General features: G+C 36.1%; 1 protein-coding gene across 1 annotated transcript in view; it reads right to left on the bottom strand.

Moving 5' to 3' along the window:
• Positions 1 to 264: 264 nt before the first annotated feature.
• The window catches only part of LOC129745316 (tyramine receptor 1-like), a 95145-nt gene continuing 78800 nt past the window's right edge, over positions 265 to 16609 (bottom strand). Inside the window, exon 3 of the mRNA XM_055738306.1 lies at positions 265 to 5210. Coding sequence (XP_055594281.1) covers positions 3358 to 4956 — 1599 coding nt within the window. The 5' untranslated portion in view covers positions 4957 to 5210 and the 3' untranslated portion in view covers positions 265 to 3357. The remainder of the gene's footprint in view (positions 5211 to 16609) is intronic.

Genomic DNA, 16609 nt, shown 5'->3' with positions numbered 1-16609 from the left:
TATGGACAAAAATTGAGTTGAAGCTTGAATATCTATTTAGTAAATGAGTCGATGATAAATAAGTACCTTATGATGATTCCCAAATTGAAATTCGTTATGTTGCTCAGGTGATAAGATATTGGTGGTGAAAAGTTCTTTCAGATCAGTAAACCCAAAGTAAAAATACTTACCTTTTCATAACAAAACTTTTTTTATTGCAATTATCTTGTGCCATTTTTTTAATTTTGATTTACGCGCTTTCGATTTGAAATTCAAATTTACACATAGGTTCGTAGTACTATATTTACACTTACAAACGTTTTCCGTTTTCCTTTTCCAATAGTAAATTTTACATCTTCTTGTTGGCGATTTTTGTAACTTTAAACTAACTTTCCGCATCGTCATGCATGGGTTAAAAAAAATCTAACCAAAACATGTTGATTTTGTTTTGTTTTACACGGAGGTCATCTCACAGTTTTGTCCTTCGAATGTAGCTTAAAACAAACTGTACTTTTAAATGCTACGATTTCATTTCTCATGAATGTTTAACAGTGATATTTTTTTCTATACACATCTTCAAGCGATTTATAATCCTCAAATAGTGTAACTAGTTTTTTTGTCTACATTTCAACTGCTATTCCATTGGCCCTTTTGTTGCTGAGCTTTATGCAATGTACTTCTTCGAATAGTTTTTTTTTTTAAATATTTTATCATCGAGTTTATTGAAAGTATTCTTTCAGCACCTTTTTCCCTTGTTGGTTGAGCAAAAGTCTAACAGTCAACCCGGAGGTCGACCTGGACTCGGGCTCGTTTTTGAGAGGAGAGAGATTTTTTTCTGGTTATTTTTCATATATAATTTTCTTTAAATGACTTTGTCCATCTACAAGTCAAACGACATTCACTAGCGAACAGGTACAATTTGTGAATGGAACCAAAAACGTGCCTGAAAGCAACATGAGTTCTTAGCGATGATTGGCTCTAGGATTTGATACAGCTGATTTCTTTTTTAATTAATTCTATAACAGTTTGTCTAGAAATTTTAGGGTTAAAGAGTTTTTGTTCTTCTTCATAGTTTTGATGTGAGTCTGTGATGCGTTTGATTATTTCGGTAGAAAGATTAAATCTCACATGACGAAAGATAGACGAGCATCTGATTTTGTTTATTTATATCCGTTTAATTTACATCTGTTTTGGTGGACTTTTCTTGGCTGTCGAAGTTAAGTCGATTTCCATAATTCACCGTTTTCAAAGTTTTCCAACAATTTCTTTTGGGCTCGTAAGAAATTTTTGGAAAGCAATGATAGTTCAGTTTACAATTACTTTCTTTCACATGGCTCTCAACTCAGGCTTTTCTCTTTTCGTTTTGAAGATAAATTAAGAAGAAACCATAATCCCGGCTGCAAACCGGAAAAAGAACTTCGAATGATTGTTTGAGAGGCGCTAGATTGGAATCCAGAAGGTCATCGAAGAAGAGGCAGACCCAGAAATTCGTGGCGGCGAAGCCTAGCCGCTGAAATCCGAACTGTCGACGAGAATCTTGACTGGGACCAGGTGAAGACGCTGGCTCCGGATCGTCAACAGTGGAGGTCTTTTACCACGGCCCTATGCACCGGAGGATCGGCGCGGGATCATTAAGTAAGTAAGTAAGTAATGATTGTTATAAATGCCAATCCCCCAAAGTCTATCTCAGAGGTATGAATATTTGATGTCGTTATTCGAACTCTTTGTGGACGATGAAGAAAATGTTCGTCTAGAGTAGGGTTTATCGTCGGTTCACCATAAATTTTTCTCTTCAATATGATGCTTTTGAATTTCAAAGAGACTATTTCTAGAGAATCATTGCAAATCAATGAACTTTATGGAAATTTCCCAATAATGGTCGTTTACAAATCGGCTAAAAAATAGGGTCTGGTCCAAACTCTCGCGTTAGATAAACACAGAAACTTTAAAATATTTTAAAATTATTGTGAATTTATGAAGTACCTACATGCTAATTGCATTGTTTTTTTTATCAAAAACCAAGAAGATCCCAACAAATTACAATACGCGGAACAGACAAATTACACTTTCTCATTCATCATTGGCAACAGTACCTACAAGCTCAGGGGATCATAAAAAACGGTAAAGTTGACTGGTTGTAACGATGTGATGTGGTTTTCCTTTGTTTTATTGTTGTACCCTAAGCAGCGGATATCGTAGCTTGTTGACTGTCAGGAAGTGCTTCTGATCCGGAAATGAAACGTTGCTTGCTTGCTTGTTCGTCTGGCTACAACGAACTTCGGACCAAGCCAAACTTCTGCTGGTGGTTGTCAGGAGGTCATATTAAAAACACCGAAGGATGAAGAGCAGAGTACATAACATTATGGGGGCTTTGGTAAAACTATTGTACGAACTCTTCTAGCCTGCCTTGTTTGTAAATAGAAAATCCAGCAATTTGTTTTTTTCTCAATGGTGGAAAACAAAACGATGCCTTCTTCAAAGTCTTATTTCCGTAAACAATTAAGCTGTCTCCCATTCCTGGAAAACATCCATTATTGTACTGAACATAATTTTCCCCTCGGCTAGAAAGTAAAGCTGGGCCTCGAAAAAATCTCTTCGGTAGGAAAGTTTTACGGATCTCATTGGCATTCATAGTGTCGACAGAGGACACCTTTTTGCGAAACGGGTCACAGTTGGCCATGACACGCGTCAATGGCAGCTGGCAGCACCACACTGCTAATGTAACCTAAGCTGCTGTTGGCTGACATTAGGCAGGCACATGGCTCTATAGCTGTTTTGTTTTTATTTTTCTTTATCGTCGTTGTTGAGCCACACACTGCCTACTTTGCATGTTTCGGATCCTAGAAAAAAAAAACAGCCAACTGTGATCCGGAAGCGTATTTTACTGCCGAAGGATTTACTATTCCGTTTGCGGAGAGGAGAAGAGATGGACTAGATGGATCTGGATTTTTTTTTGACAAGCATATTTAGCATTTGTTTGAATAAAATTTAAAATCCTGACTTTGTCCATGATATCTATTTTGAACAATTTTGCAATTTGAAGTTTGAAAATTTTAACTCATTATAACAATCTATTCTGCGTTCGTGTGGTTACAATTCAGATTGAAATGGTGAGAAAACACCAACCTAAACCAACCGTTATGACCAACCATTAATAACATCATAATCTTCATTCTGGCCTGTTTGATAATAGACAAAAGAGCTTAACAACCATTTGGGTGGTTCCTCGAAAGTTCCAGGTAAAGGCCGCACTAATGCAGCACATCGGTCATGGTTTGATTTATTGATTGTCTCCCATACCAACTGCCAGCCTGCCTACTGAGATTGCCTTTTTGGGGGATGTTTTGAAATTCGGTGCCTACTGTGTGGCCGTCCTACCTACTGTTTGATTCCGAGTAATCGCTTGAATGCTCGTCTATAGTCCAAATTGAATATAGTGTAAATAATAGGATTGAGAGCCGAGTTAATGTATCCGAGCCATGTGATAAAATTAATCAACTTGTTCGTTGGACAGCAAGTTGGACAGAACGGCAGGATGACGTACATGAGGAAGAAGGGCAGCCAGCAAACCACAAATACTCCCATGATGATGCCGAGAGTGCGAGCCGCCCTTCGTTCCTTCGATAGGGAAATCTTCTGTTTTTCCTCGATAAACTGATTAATGCCACCGGTTTTGCGGAAGGATTGTTTCATGCGACCTTTGGACGCTGAGCTAGCGGATGAGCCGCCTGTTTTTTGTTGCTTCTTATCGTCAGTTCCAGCTCCGTTGGTCGGATGGAGCGCCTTGTCGTTGTCGTCCTCCGCCGAGCCAATGGCAGCTGTCCCGTTGGGACCTACTACGTTGGCCGAATTAATATCACAGTTTGCTTTGGCGCTGTTGAACGAGTTTTCCGGACATTCCGTAACGGAATCTTCATCGCGGAGTGCAAGGCGGAGTTGGTTTTCCGCCGCCTGCTTAGCTCGTTTGGCAGCTTCTTTTGCTTCCTTTTTCTCCTTGGCATTCTTTTTTCGTTTCCGCTGCGAACGGTGCTCGGTGCTACTACTACTGGTACTGTTGGGATGTTCGTTGTGGTTAGTTTCGCTACTAATTGATTCCCGGTCCGGAATCGGTTGGACCGGGGCCGGTTCTTTTTCACCTGTAACTCCGATACTCCTACTAGCTAGTGTGTTAATTTTCGACGCCTGAGCCCTTTCACGGAGCCTTCGACGTGTAGCAATGTAGATTTCGATGTAGACAATTGTCATAATGACTAGTGGGATGAAAAATGACCCAAGCGATGAGTAGATGACATAGCCTTGATTGCTTGTTAATTGACATGGAAACTCGCTCGAGAATTCTTCCGGCCAATCGTTCCAGCCGATCAACGGGGGCGAACTGATCAACAGCGATAGTACCCATACACCAGCAATCAGTGCTAGCACTCGCTCTAGGGTGCGCTTCTGAGCATAATTAATTGGATCGGTAATGGCCCAGTACCTATCTAATGCTATTGCACATAGATTTAGAATCGAAGCTGTACAGCAGAGCACATCTGATGTGAGCCACATTTTGCATACATGGATGCCAAACTCCCAACGGCCCAGTATCGAATAGGCTACATTGAATGGTAGCACTAGGATAGCCACAGTCAGATCAGCCACAGCAAGGGATACGATGAAGAAGTTCTGAACTATCCTCAATGGTTTGTAGGTGAAAACACTCAGTATCACGAGGATGTTGCCAACTATGGTAATGATGATGATAAGCGTTAGGATTAGGGCCGTAGCAATTGCCTCCCACTGTGGGACTGCTAGGTCGATGCCGAGCATGCTGGGATACCAGGTCTCCTCCTGCCGAGGACATCCTCCATCCGTTCCGTCTCCTCCTGTCCCTCCCCCTCCTCCTCCTCCATCGTCCAGCGGCGTACTCGTTCCGTTTGCATTGTCTGTCGAATTTGTAATGTTGCTTACTACCGGTATCACTAGCACTATTGCCATCCTCTCACCATTATTCGTTCACTCGTATGCACGTTTGCGAAAAATGGCCCACTCAATAAATTCGTCTAGTTGGCCGTGTGAATGAAGTTTTGCCAGCTTGGCAGTAGCCTGTGCGTGCGTGAGTGTGTGTATGGTAAACGTGTTGTTTGTTCCCTCCCTGGAAGCTGGATGCCGATTATTTGCGGTGTCGTTTAGGGTTGGTGGCGAATTTGTCTGCTGCTATTGTTCCAATCGGCCGCCGAGATGATGAACCTCTGGAATGACAGAAACATTCGAAAGGAAATTTATTACTCGGGGATGTTCGTTACTGATTTGCCTCCACACGGAGGCAATATCGATTGTCTAATGCCCTACTGAATTTTGTAAATGTCAACATCGTTTGATAAACGTGACATTCCATCGTTCCGTTGGGGATGGCTTTTACTATCCTTTTTAGGAAATTGGTAGTTATTATTTATAAATAGATAAATGAATATTATTGTTCAAACCCTTTTTGGTTTTTTTCATTTGTTATCGTTAACAAGAAAAATAAATTTTGTTAAAAAATCATAAATTTTTATCATGATAATAGGAACAGTTTGTCCGTAAGTTGGCAGATGTGATCCCATGATGAAGTTGTGTCAATAAACTAAACAAAAAGCATTTAGTTTTTTCAACAGAACACATCTAAACTTTTTTGTGTTATTAATGATGCAACAGGATATGCCCGACACCATTCCTATGGTTTTATTGTAGCCCACGCTGTGAAGTTGTTCATTTGTTTTTGGCAAAGCTCTTGGAAAGCTTGCTTTTTTATATGAGCAGTAACATAAAAAATATTGTTAATGAAAATGATACTTCTTTTGTTTTGGATTATGAACTACATTTTTTTGTGATAAATAATATTATGTCGCACTTGTTTTCCTTAGCTTACCGATTTTTTTTCAATTTACAATTTTTCGCGAAATGCAGCCTTCCACTATCCAGCACGCTGAAAACCATCCCTAAAAGGGATGCTACAGCCGCCACAATTTGCTTGGGTAATTTTGAGCGAGAAACAAACTGGTCCCTATCTGAGAGGAGTAGGCAATGACTTTTGCTAATCGTTCGCGTTTTGGTTTCGGTCCGCGAAAATTTTACAAAATTACTAATTTTAGTACGTTAAACAGTCGGGAATAAACTAGAAATGGCTCAAGGTGAAAGCTGGAAGGAAGGGCAGAAGTGCCTAGTGGAAGCTCTGAAAATTTAGAGGGAAATGGGTGTTATTTCATAACAAGAATTGCAAACTGGTAGCTGCAGAAACGGAGTGTTTACACATTGAATTTAAATGTTATTCTCGTGACGATGTCTGGGGTTGTTACGGTAAGAGCTCATTGTGACGATTGTCTGGGAGCGCTGTGTGAAAGTTTAGAAGTAATTTGGTTCCTCGATAACAAATACATAAATTAATTGTTGAAAGCCTCGAACGAATAGGGAGAAATCGGTTCTGAGGTGTTTTATTTGGCCCGGGGATGCCAGGATTTTTGATCGACAATTTTGAATTTGCCAGGTTTGTTGATAAAATAGTCCGGATTTGTCCGGCCCGGATACGTGCTGAAATACTTCTCGCAACTTCAGTCAAACTGTATAAGCCAATGCAAGATGTATGCTATGCTACAGGGCCGTAGGAAGAACCGACTCATGGGGGGGGTTTTCATGACCAATTTTTTACTACGATATTTTTGCTTAATGAATGCACGGATAATAAAAATAAAATAGAATTTCCTATACTATTTGATTATTTAATTCAAGTTCTTTACATATACCGATTATCGTTTAAAGTAGAAACTTTTGAAAATACATTCTTAAATCTTTGAAATGGTAAGGTAAGGTATTCATTTAAGGAACCTTTTATTTTCAAAAAAAACTTTGAATTGGCACAAAAACACTTGTGGACCTAGCTTTTCATTTGATTTTAGCAAAGAGAAAGTTTTTTTTAAAAAACCTTGCAAAATAAATTAAATTTTCAAAAGTAAAAGATTAAAATTTTGTGGTTCTTATCTGTTTCTTGTTAAGTCATTCCAAGTTTTAGATTTGAGTTTGAAATTTGGATTTTGAAAAAAAAAAAACTGCAACTGCAATGTTGAACAATACCCAAAAATATGTCCCTGCTATTTGTTTTTAGAAAGATAACAGACAAATTTTTTCATCGAAAATCAATTCCACAATAATAACTCTGTGGATGGTTTTAAGAAAAATCAAAATCGCATTTTTCTTAACAAATGACAAAACTTACTCAAATTTTAAATTAAATTTGTAGTTTTTAGCTGAAATATGTATTCAAAATGACTTGATGAAGAATTTGATATTTTTAAATTAAACTAACAATCAAAATCTCTTTCTAGAAATTTATACCTAAACTCAGAATTTTAATTTCAGAGTTGTTTTCGAATTTCTATGTGATTTCTGAAAAAAAAAATAAAAAAAACTATTACTGAATTTTGATTCCAAATCAGCATTTCAATTACAAGCCAAGAATTGGTTGGTTTTTGTTTTGGACTCTCATCCATGAACCTATCATTTTATTTCTGATGTTTTGGGTTTCAATCAGAATTTATTATTTTTATTATAATCTCTATATGACTTGCAAATTTAAATTTATGCGAATTTAGAAGAAAAAAATGAATCTGATTCAAGTTTTCAATTCTGATTCGCCAATTTGGAGCTTTATAATGTTTGGATTTTACAAAAGAAATTATTTTCATTATTTTCAAAATGCAATTTTGAAGAATTGAGTTTATAAACTTCGATTGAAAAAAAACTAAGATGGTTTCTAATTTTCTTTGATTTTTTAATTTGGAAAGTTATCATTCAAATATTGAAAACGCATATGAGTTTCAAAAATCACGTATCCTCTTTTGATTGAAATATAACATAAATTTGATCGATTTCAAACAGCTTTTGATTTCAATTTTTAATGGTGATTCGAACCAAAAATCAAAAATTCTGGATACATAATCTGAAATATGTAAATAGTGCAATAAAGATTTTAACAATATGAAACTTTAACCTCTGGAATGAGTATAATCTTATTTAAAATTAAGTTTAGAGAAACAAATTGTTATTAACAAGCAAACAAAATTTGAAAAATTGAGGCAAAATTCAGAACCGAGGATTAGTTTTCGAGGTTTTGGCATTGTTTCTGAGTTAAGATTGTTACTCATGAACAACCTTACTGAATGATCAAAATTTGATTAAGAATTTAAAATTTTGAGTGTAGAGTAGAATACCTCGCTTGCTTTTCTGAACCTTCATGGGGGGGGTTTAACCCCCAAAACCCCCCCCGTTCCTACGGCCATGCTATGCTATTCAAAACAGAATGTGCTGCACTAAGAAGAGGTATTAAAAAGTAATAAAATTTAACAAAGTAGGAGAATTGAAAATGAGAACAGAATTAAAGGGAAGAATATAAGAAATTTAGATCCTAATGAAAACTTGAAAATTTACATAAATCTACATTTCTCGTGGCTTGATCAATATGTTTATACGGAAAAATTTCTGAGAACGCCGAAGTCAAAGTATTACGAAAAATAGTTAAGGGTTTGGGGAATGGGCACCAGACAGCAGAAGCATACTCAAGAACGGAACGGACTATGCTTCAATGTAAGCTTTTCAAGCAGTACACATCTTTAAATTTCTTGGCTCAGCAAAACAAGAAACCAAGATTTCTAGAGGCTTTGTCAACAACATAGTTCGTGTGAGTCTTAAACTCAAGCCGTTTTGATCGAGAATAAAACCCAGATCACTGATTTGGTCAACCCGGTAGATTATTTCATCTCCGAGAATGTACTCAGCATAAAGAAGGTGCCGCTTACAAGAAAAAGATATAATCGAGCATTTACTGCGATTTAGTGGCAGGCAGTTGTTGAATGTTGACCATTGATGGTGTTATACAGTTTCAAATCATCTGCATAAGCGAGTTCTGGGCCATCGAGAGAGAATATCGTTAAAATAGATAACAAAAATTATTGGTCTTAAATGGCTTCCTTGCGGCACTCCAGAAGAGCTATGATAATAGAAGGAATATTGAACATTTTTTATTTTACTGTGATTATCGTGAATTAAAATTTTAAAAACCTTTTACCTTCCAAAAAGACTATAAATTGAAAAAGAGGACGTTTCCGATATTGGGAGTTACTAATCAACTGGGTTTGGAAATAAATTAACTCCATGTGTACTCATCAACTTTTTTGTATTAATACATAACAAAAGAAAAAAAAATTAGATGAAATTTAGAGATAGTAAATCAGAATTAAGTGAATATAAAGTAGGATTAAAAATCAACAGCACTTTAATGTTTACTGAAGAGTATGAAACATGTGTGCGTATGTTCCTGTAAAGTCAACACTTTTTCCTCTGAAAGCAATAGTGCAACTTATTTGAACTGGAGCCATCAGATAATTTGGGGTTACGAGACCTAGCTGAAACATTTGCCCGAACCTCATCTTCTTACTACTCACAATAATAGAGTTGTGAGTGAGCCAAAAGCAAACATAATCAACAGCTTGCGGCCATCTTCCTAGCGTTGGGGAAAATAATCGTATCGAAAAAGTTATTCTCTCATAATTAAAATTTACCAAAGCGTGACTAAAAGGGAACGATAGTAGATTCCCTACCTCTGTATTCGTGTCTCCTTATCTTCCAACTGAAACCACTCCGGAACCACATTCCCCTAAAAGATGATGATGTATCTCTATAAGCCCTGTTCGGGAAAAAAGGATATGAGAGCGATATAAAAAGCAAAATGAAGGTAGAGAGCTAGATAGTAAGAAAAAAAGGAAAAGAATACAGCTCTTTAAGAAGCCGAGCATCTCCTGATTGCTTTTTTATCTCAGTGATTTGTAGGTATTTCACTCGACGCGATTTTATTTCTCCCCCTTAGCACAACAACTTTGCTGTGCCTCTCTCTTGGGGGGTTGTGATGGGAAATCCACTTGAAGACAGTTTTCTTTTTTTTTTGCATTTAATTCAGCTTCAGGGAGTCGCATTTTATCTTTGCAAGGAAACTAGCTCTGCACAAGTGATCAATCTGATTGTAGCACTTTTCGCTCGAGGGAAGCGCAGCTGCAAATTTAAATATTTAATAGCTGTTTATAGAACGGAAGAATTAGGCATAATAAACGATGAGGTATCATACCATCAGGTGAAAAAATGAATATGTTTTGAGAAAATAATACAGAAAATGAAAGATGAAATTGCATTAGTAATGTAAGAATGTAAGAAGCAATATTAAGACAAATTGGAAGTAAAAAAGATTTAGAGATAACAATAGGAGAAACAGAAAGTAGAAAAAAAGTGAAAAGAAGGGACCGTCGCTCGACGTTCCATTGTACTTGATAAGGTTTTTTTTCGCTATTATACCACGCTATTGGTCATTGATGTTAGTTGGACTGGTAATTGCAATACCATGTTCGTTTTATCGAGGAAATCGAAATTCATGATGGGGATACCAGCTTGGAAGAAAGAAATGATGGCCAAATGGTCCGAAGGTAGCCCATAAGAAGCAATCGAAACAATCGATGGCGTCGTCGTTGCCCTTCTATTGCGGAACACACATCCATTTGGGTCTCATTGTGATTCGAGAATCGATTTTCCTGTTTCCGGTCAACAAGAAAAAACTAGGAATAAAACTGACCATTAGATTTACGGTTAGTATCATTAAAATTAGAAATCCCAAGTAACCCTCAAAAATCACATTGGTTTAACAATTTTTTAAGCTCTTTATTAACGAAAATACCCTTTTTTGCAATTAACAGTATTAAACAACACCCTTTTAACAACCTATCTGCAGGACATCTACGCGCGTATTATAAATTTACCTAATAACAACAATACACTTCTCTGGTTTGCCTTTAAAAACCTTTAAAAACGATTCAATTATAATGCAATTGAGTTATCTTTTACTGATTACAAAATTATGATGAAATATCATCTTAAGCTAGTTTTTAAAAGTTATTGATTCTCATAGAAAATTTAAAAAGTCGAGAATAAGATACCCGAATTTTGACATTTTATGATGCCGTAAAAAATCATTCAGTATGACGAATTGGCTTAATGATATCATCTACAAATTTTATGATGTTTTTGTTATCCTATACCAACACTGTTGATGTAAAAACTTTTTTCGGACAATCAAGACTTTTTTTTAGAACAAAAGAGATGCAACAACATGTTTAAAATCTCGATTCCTAACGCTGAAATATGATTGTTTTGCATCACGCATTTGTTAACACCAAAATTTCACGCATCCAAACATTTATTTTTATGATTTCAGCTACTAGAATTTTGAAGTACTATTTAAAACCCCTGAATGTATGCAGCAACCTTATGCTTATTCTTACAAAAGCATTTTTGACAGAATGTAAATAATGTAAACTTTAATTCGAACCAAACCAAAAATTACTGAAATTGGTGTTTTATGCGCAAATGCGCAAATATTTCAAAAACTATGAATTTTCGAACGTTTTCATTAGATTTTACATTTAAAACAAAGTTAGTTGCAAGTAACCTTTTTTCTAAGTAAGGTGAAAATCGCATGTTTTAAGAAATTTAAAATTAACTGGTGGAATCAATAATTTTTCGACTATTTACGTGAATTTGATGTTTCATCAACCTGGAAACTATTGATGCATACACAGTATGAATTTCGATATAATTGCGTTTATATTATTGATAACATTGATAATACTTAATTTTATCGGCCTTATTGGTGAAAAGTGATGTCCTTTTTAGAAAAAACATCTTAAGATAATGAAATTTAATAGACGGATAGGGAATTAGAAGAAATGAAAGATGGTGGAAATGAACGGGTAGAATTTATTAGAAGCATTGTCATCACATACCAAATTTTTGCTCGGCACGGGCTATTTTTGTTCGCTTGCACTGCAAGTTTCCGCTTGTGGGGCCTACTAATGTATGATGGTAGATGCAACTTTATCTGTATCTACCACTTCATAGTAGTTGGCCCGTGTCGAAAAAAAATTTGGTATTTGATGATAATGCTTCTAATAAATGCTACCCGCTCATTTTCATTATCTTTCATTCCTTCTGACTTTCTATCCGTCTATAAAATTTCATTATCTAAAGATGTTTTTTCGAAAAGAACATCACTTTTCACCGATAAAACCGATAAAATAAAGTAACAAACATCAATTACGGTGATTAATCCCTCCATAAAATTATTGATAAACTTATAGATATGAGGTTTCTATCAAAAGATTTAAAAAATTTTTTTTTTGAATGCTTATTCATGCTTTCACGAAAACATTTTAAACCCACAATTATTGAGCAAGCTTGAACAGATTTAGCCTTATTTTTTATTCTTTAAAAAATAACAGTGTCCTTTTTTTGACCCAGTAGGCTGTGACCATCGATGACGGACGCGTTTGTTTTCGAAAAAAAAATATCCAAACCTTTTATGTTTCTAAGTTCAAACAGTGAATTTCTGACTGGAGTGTGATTATAGGTATAACGAAGATTCATTGACGAAAATCAAATGGATATTTTGAAGATGTACGAGAGTGTAATTCAAGATAAATCTGCTACAAATGGACACTGTTTCAGTACCGATACCAAATGCTGGGTGAGATCCGTCCATTTTCTAAAATTCTTATGCAATAGAGTAAAAATTATGTCTATGTTGAATCGTTCAATCTTTTCAAACATTAACCGACAAAAATGATACATTTAAAAAAAGTTAACATGGTTTTTCAGCATAGTTCCTAAGTTAAAATATAAAATAAATGGTCCAGATGGAAACGAGCCACCAAATGAAAACAAATACGCTAATAGATGGAATTTTCAATGTTGCATTTTCCGAGAAATTTTAAATCGTTTTATATTATTGAAAAAACAAAAAGAAAGACAAACTTTTTTTAGATTGAATTTTCAGTGTTGCATTTTCCGAGAAATTTTTAATCGTTCATCGTTGCGTAAACAAAAAAGAAAGATGAACCGTAATAAAAATGATACAGTTCACAGTTTTTTTTTAAAATAATTACGACGATAGTCACCCATTGGTGGATCGTTCTGTGATACGATGAAAAACGTTCGGGGAAATTCTTTATTGCTGGTGCTTTCTACGCGTTTGACTAGACAGCCACTGGCCGGACAATCACCCATATCGCGCCACTGGTCAATCACAAAGCGGGAAGCTGTGCTGGTGCTGCGAGGGCGTGAACAAACATCTATCAAGAATTTCATTTTGATTCGGCCTTCATTTGTTGTATTTTTTTTTTTCATATCTAGGCCAAAGTGCTTCTGGAAAATTTTTCTCACCCATCATCAGGGGATCTCCTAAAGGTTTTTCCGCTATTTTATTTTATTTAATGAATTTTTTTTATGTTTCCAAACAGTCGGAGGAGCGCGAATTTACCATAGATAATGCCTCTGATGAACTCTGACCTCTGATGACTGAGAACACTGCCATGGGGAACGCTCGACTGGCAGGTGCTCTGATTTGAAATTTTAAAGCGAGTTAAAAATACATCTACAAAATTTTCTGCCACTAATTTAATTGATAATTCAAATGATAGACACTTTCCCAGTGAACGGTGTTCTGTAGTACGCAGAATGAGTGCAACTCACTTGATTCGTGAATGACGTGACTCATTAAAAATTTGCTGCCCGTTGCTCGTGGTAGAGACAAGAATTATTAAATCATTATTTCGGCACGCTCTTAATTGCATTTCTAAACAACTTTATGAAACATGGGCAAAAAACAGCAGCATTTATGCCACTATGGACGAAGATAACGAAGGGCAACCATCAGTGGAAAGTTGAACACGTTTATTTTACACCACTCACAGCCAGGGTCGAAGTTTCTCGTAGGGTTATAAATGAGGTGAAAATTGCTTCCGCGCTAGCCAGCTTCCTATAAGTTCCCTTTTCCCGAGCGATTATTTTGTGTCTTACGAAATGGGGACCATCTTCTGGATCGGAAATTCCCGGCCACGCCGGAAGGGCACAATAAACATCTTCGGGCGAAATGGGCCAGATGAATCTTCCTGGAACGACCACGTCGTCGTCCTAAGCGATGCCGTTCGTTGTCGGCGGAAGTCATGCCTCAGTACCTAGTGTAGCGTGCCAGTTGTTCGTTCATGAATAGCAAATTTATTCCGAAGAAATGCTGCAGCCAACCGTAGGTCTTCGGTTTTTAAAGCGTGAACATTTCGAAACTTTCGATGGTACAACTTTCCGAGCATGGCGACGACACACATATGTAGGTACATCGGTAAACATTGGTTTTTGTGCCCGGCCGTGTAATTGTTTGTCAATTATGGTCTTGTTTGAGCCTGACAAACCTCAACATCATGACGCCCACCATACGAGAAGTTTTTGTAGCCGGCCACCAAATTATAATCCAGTGGACGTGGTGGAACTGTCTAGAGAAGGTTTCATGCATATTCAAACAATTGGGGAAGTATTTTGGCTGGTAAACTTCCGCTGGTCCTTCCTAGTGTCGGCAGAAATATTATGATGGCGGATCGATTATTATGAGATTGGTTCTCGGGAAAAAATGCTTTAGGCCTTTGATAAAGATCGCTTAATCGTAGATTTTTGTATTTCAGTCAGATCAAAATACAAAAAAAGCCACGTTTTCTTATTGAGCTTATTATAAACCCACTCTTTTTCTTCGCTTAGCAACTTTGAAGTAGTATGCCATGACCAATGAGGTTTTTTAGATGTTGATTCTTATTTCATTATTTCATTCTTGTAACGTAAGATTACAATCTTTTTTATTGTTACAATGTGGTAGGTTGATTACTTGTATTTCCTTAATAACTGATAACTAATCGTTCCTAATTCGTTATGTTTTAAATGCCGTTCTACTCCTCGAATTCCTCTAGCAAACACCTTTTGAACTCTGATTTGTTTTGGGTTGTTTTTAAATTGAGAGGGAGGTTATTCCAACCAACAATACCTCTAACGAAAAAGGATCTACCGTATTTAGTCGAACTATGCGGAGGGATAACAATATTACCAGTTCGAGAATTCCTTAATTGGATTAGTGAAGTTTTCAAATAAAGCGGTTTTCCTGTTTTTAAAATCCTATGCATTATCACACATGAGCAATATTTCTGAAAGTTATCGAAAGAACAACCGATGAGTAATTTTTACAAGTGTGACACTCGAGAGAAACGCGACAAATTAAAATTTTCGTATCTTACGCAGTAATTAAGAGCAATGCGCGTTCTGTTTACGGATCTTTCTAAAGCATTAGAATAAAGAAAATCTCCATAAATGAACAAGGGGAAAACATAAGTCTTGAATAGTTTAAGTTTGGTTGAAACGTCCAGGTGATTTGTCGTTAGGTTTAATCTTTTGAGTGCACCATAGATTTTACAGTATTGAGAATTGATCTGACGGTTCCAAGAAAGATCCCGATCGAGAATGACTCCGAGGTTTTCAGCGTGGTCAACAAATTGAATAATAGTGTCGTTGAGAACTAATGGAGGAAAAACTGGCGAGGATATGTACCTACTACCGAAACAAAAAGCTTTGGTTTTGGAGGAGTTTATAGGTAAAAGATGAACATCGGACAATACTTTTATTTTATCAAGATCTTGATTAATTTGGGAACAAAACTCGTTCAAATTTGGAACATTTTTTTCACACAGGTAGATCTGCACATCATCTGCGAATAGATGAATTGAGCAGTGCTGTAGGACAGATGGAAGATCGTTTATAAAAAGCGAGAAAAATAGTGGTCCTAAAATCGATCCTTGAGGTACACCTGAGTCAATGGAAGTAAACTCAGAAAAACAACCGTTGAAGAATACGGCTTGTGAACGACCTTCAAGATACGACTGGACGAGTTCAACCGCTGGTCTTGAAAAATTGTATTTAGTTTCCAGATTAAGGATGAGTTTAGAATGCGATACGCTATCGAAAGCTTTTGCAAAATCAATCAAAAGCAAAGCTGCAATACCATTTTTATCCAAGGTGAGCGCTATATCGTTATGCATTTTCATAAGAGCAGTTTCAGTACTGTGGAAACAACGAAAGTCTGAAATTGGAATAGTATGTTATTTTGATTCAGGTAATCTGTTATCTGATTTTTTATCAATTTTTCGAAAAATTTTGAAGTTGCGCTTAATATGCTGATAGGTCTTAAGTTTGACAGGTCGTGTGATTTAGCCTTTTTTTGAATGGGGATAACTTTAGATTTTTTCCATTGATATGAAAATTTGGAAGTTTTTAAAATTATGTCAAAAATGTGACTAATAGCAGGTAAAATGTAGGGCAGTAATATTTTGATTAATTTGATAGGAACAGCATCCATTCCTATCGCATTTGATTTAATTAAATTAATCGCATTTATAATTTCATAATCTTCGAAAGCTTTAAACTTGAAACCGTTATAATTATTAGGATAATGTAATTGTTAGTGGTATTTCTTGAAAAATTCGAAGTAAAATAGTCATTAATCTCAGTAACAGAAAAATTAGTTGCATCAGTGTTCCTTGTGACTTACTAAGTCCATTTTTTTTTAAATTATTCCAAAAAGTTTCTGCTGGAACATCCATATTAAATCGTTTTTTATCACGCGTCTTTTTTGCTCTTATAATTAGATTATTAACTTTATTTCGCAGTCTTTTATATTTATTTTTATCTTCAACTGGCTTTGAATGTT

Source organism: Uranotaenia lowii, chromosome 2 (assembly GCF_029784155.1).
Source record: "Uranotaenia lowii strain MFRU-FL chromosome 2, ASM2978415v1, whole genome shotgun sequence".
Lineage (NCBI taxonomy): Eukaryota > Metazoa > Arthropoda > Insecta > Diptera > Culicidae > Uranotaenia > Uranotaenia lowii.
Note: the sequence above shows the minus strand (reverse complement) of the source record. Positions and strands in the feature narration are given on the sequence as shown.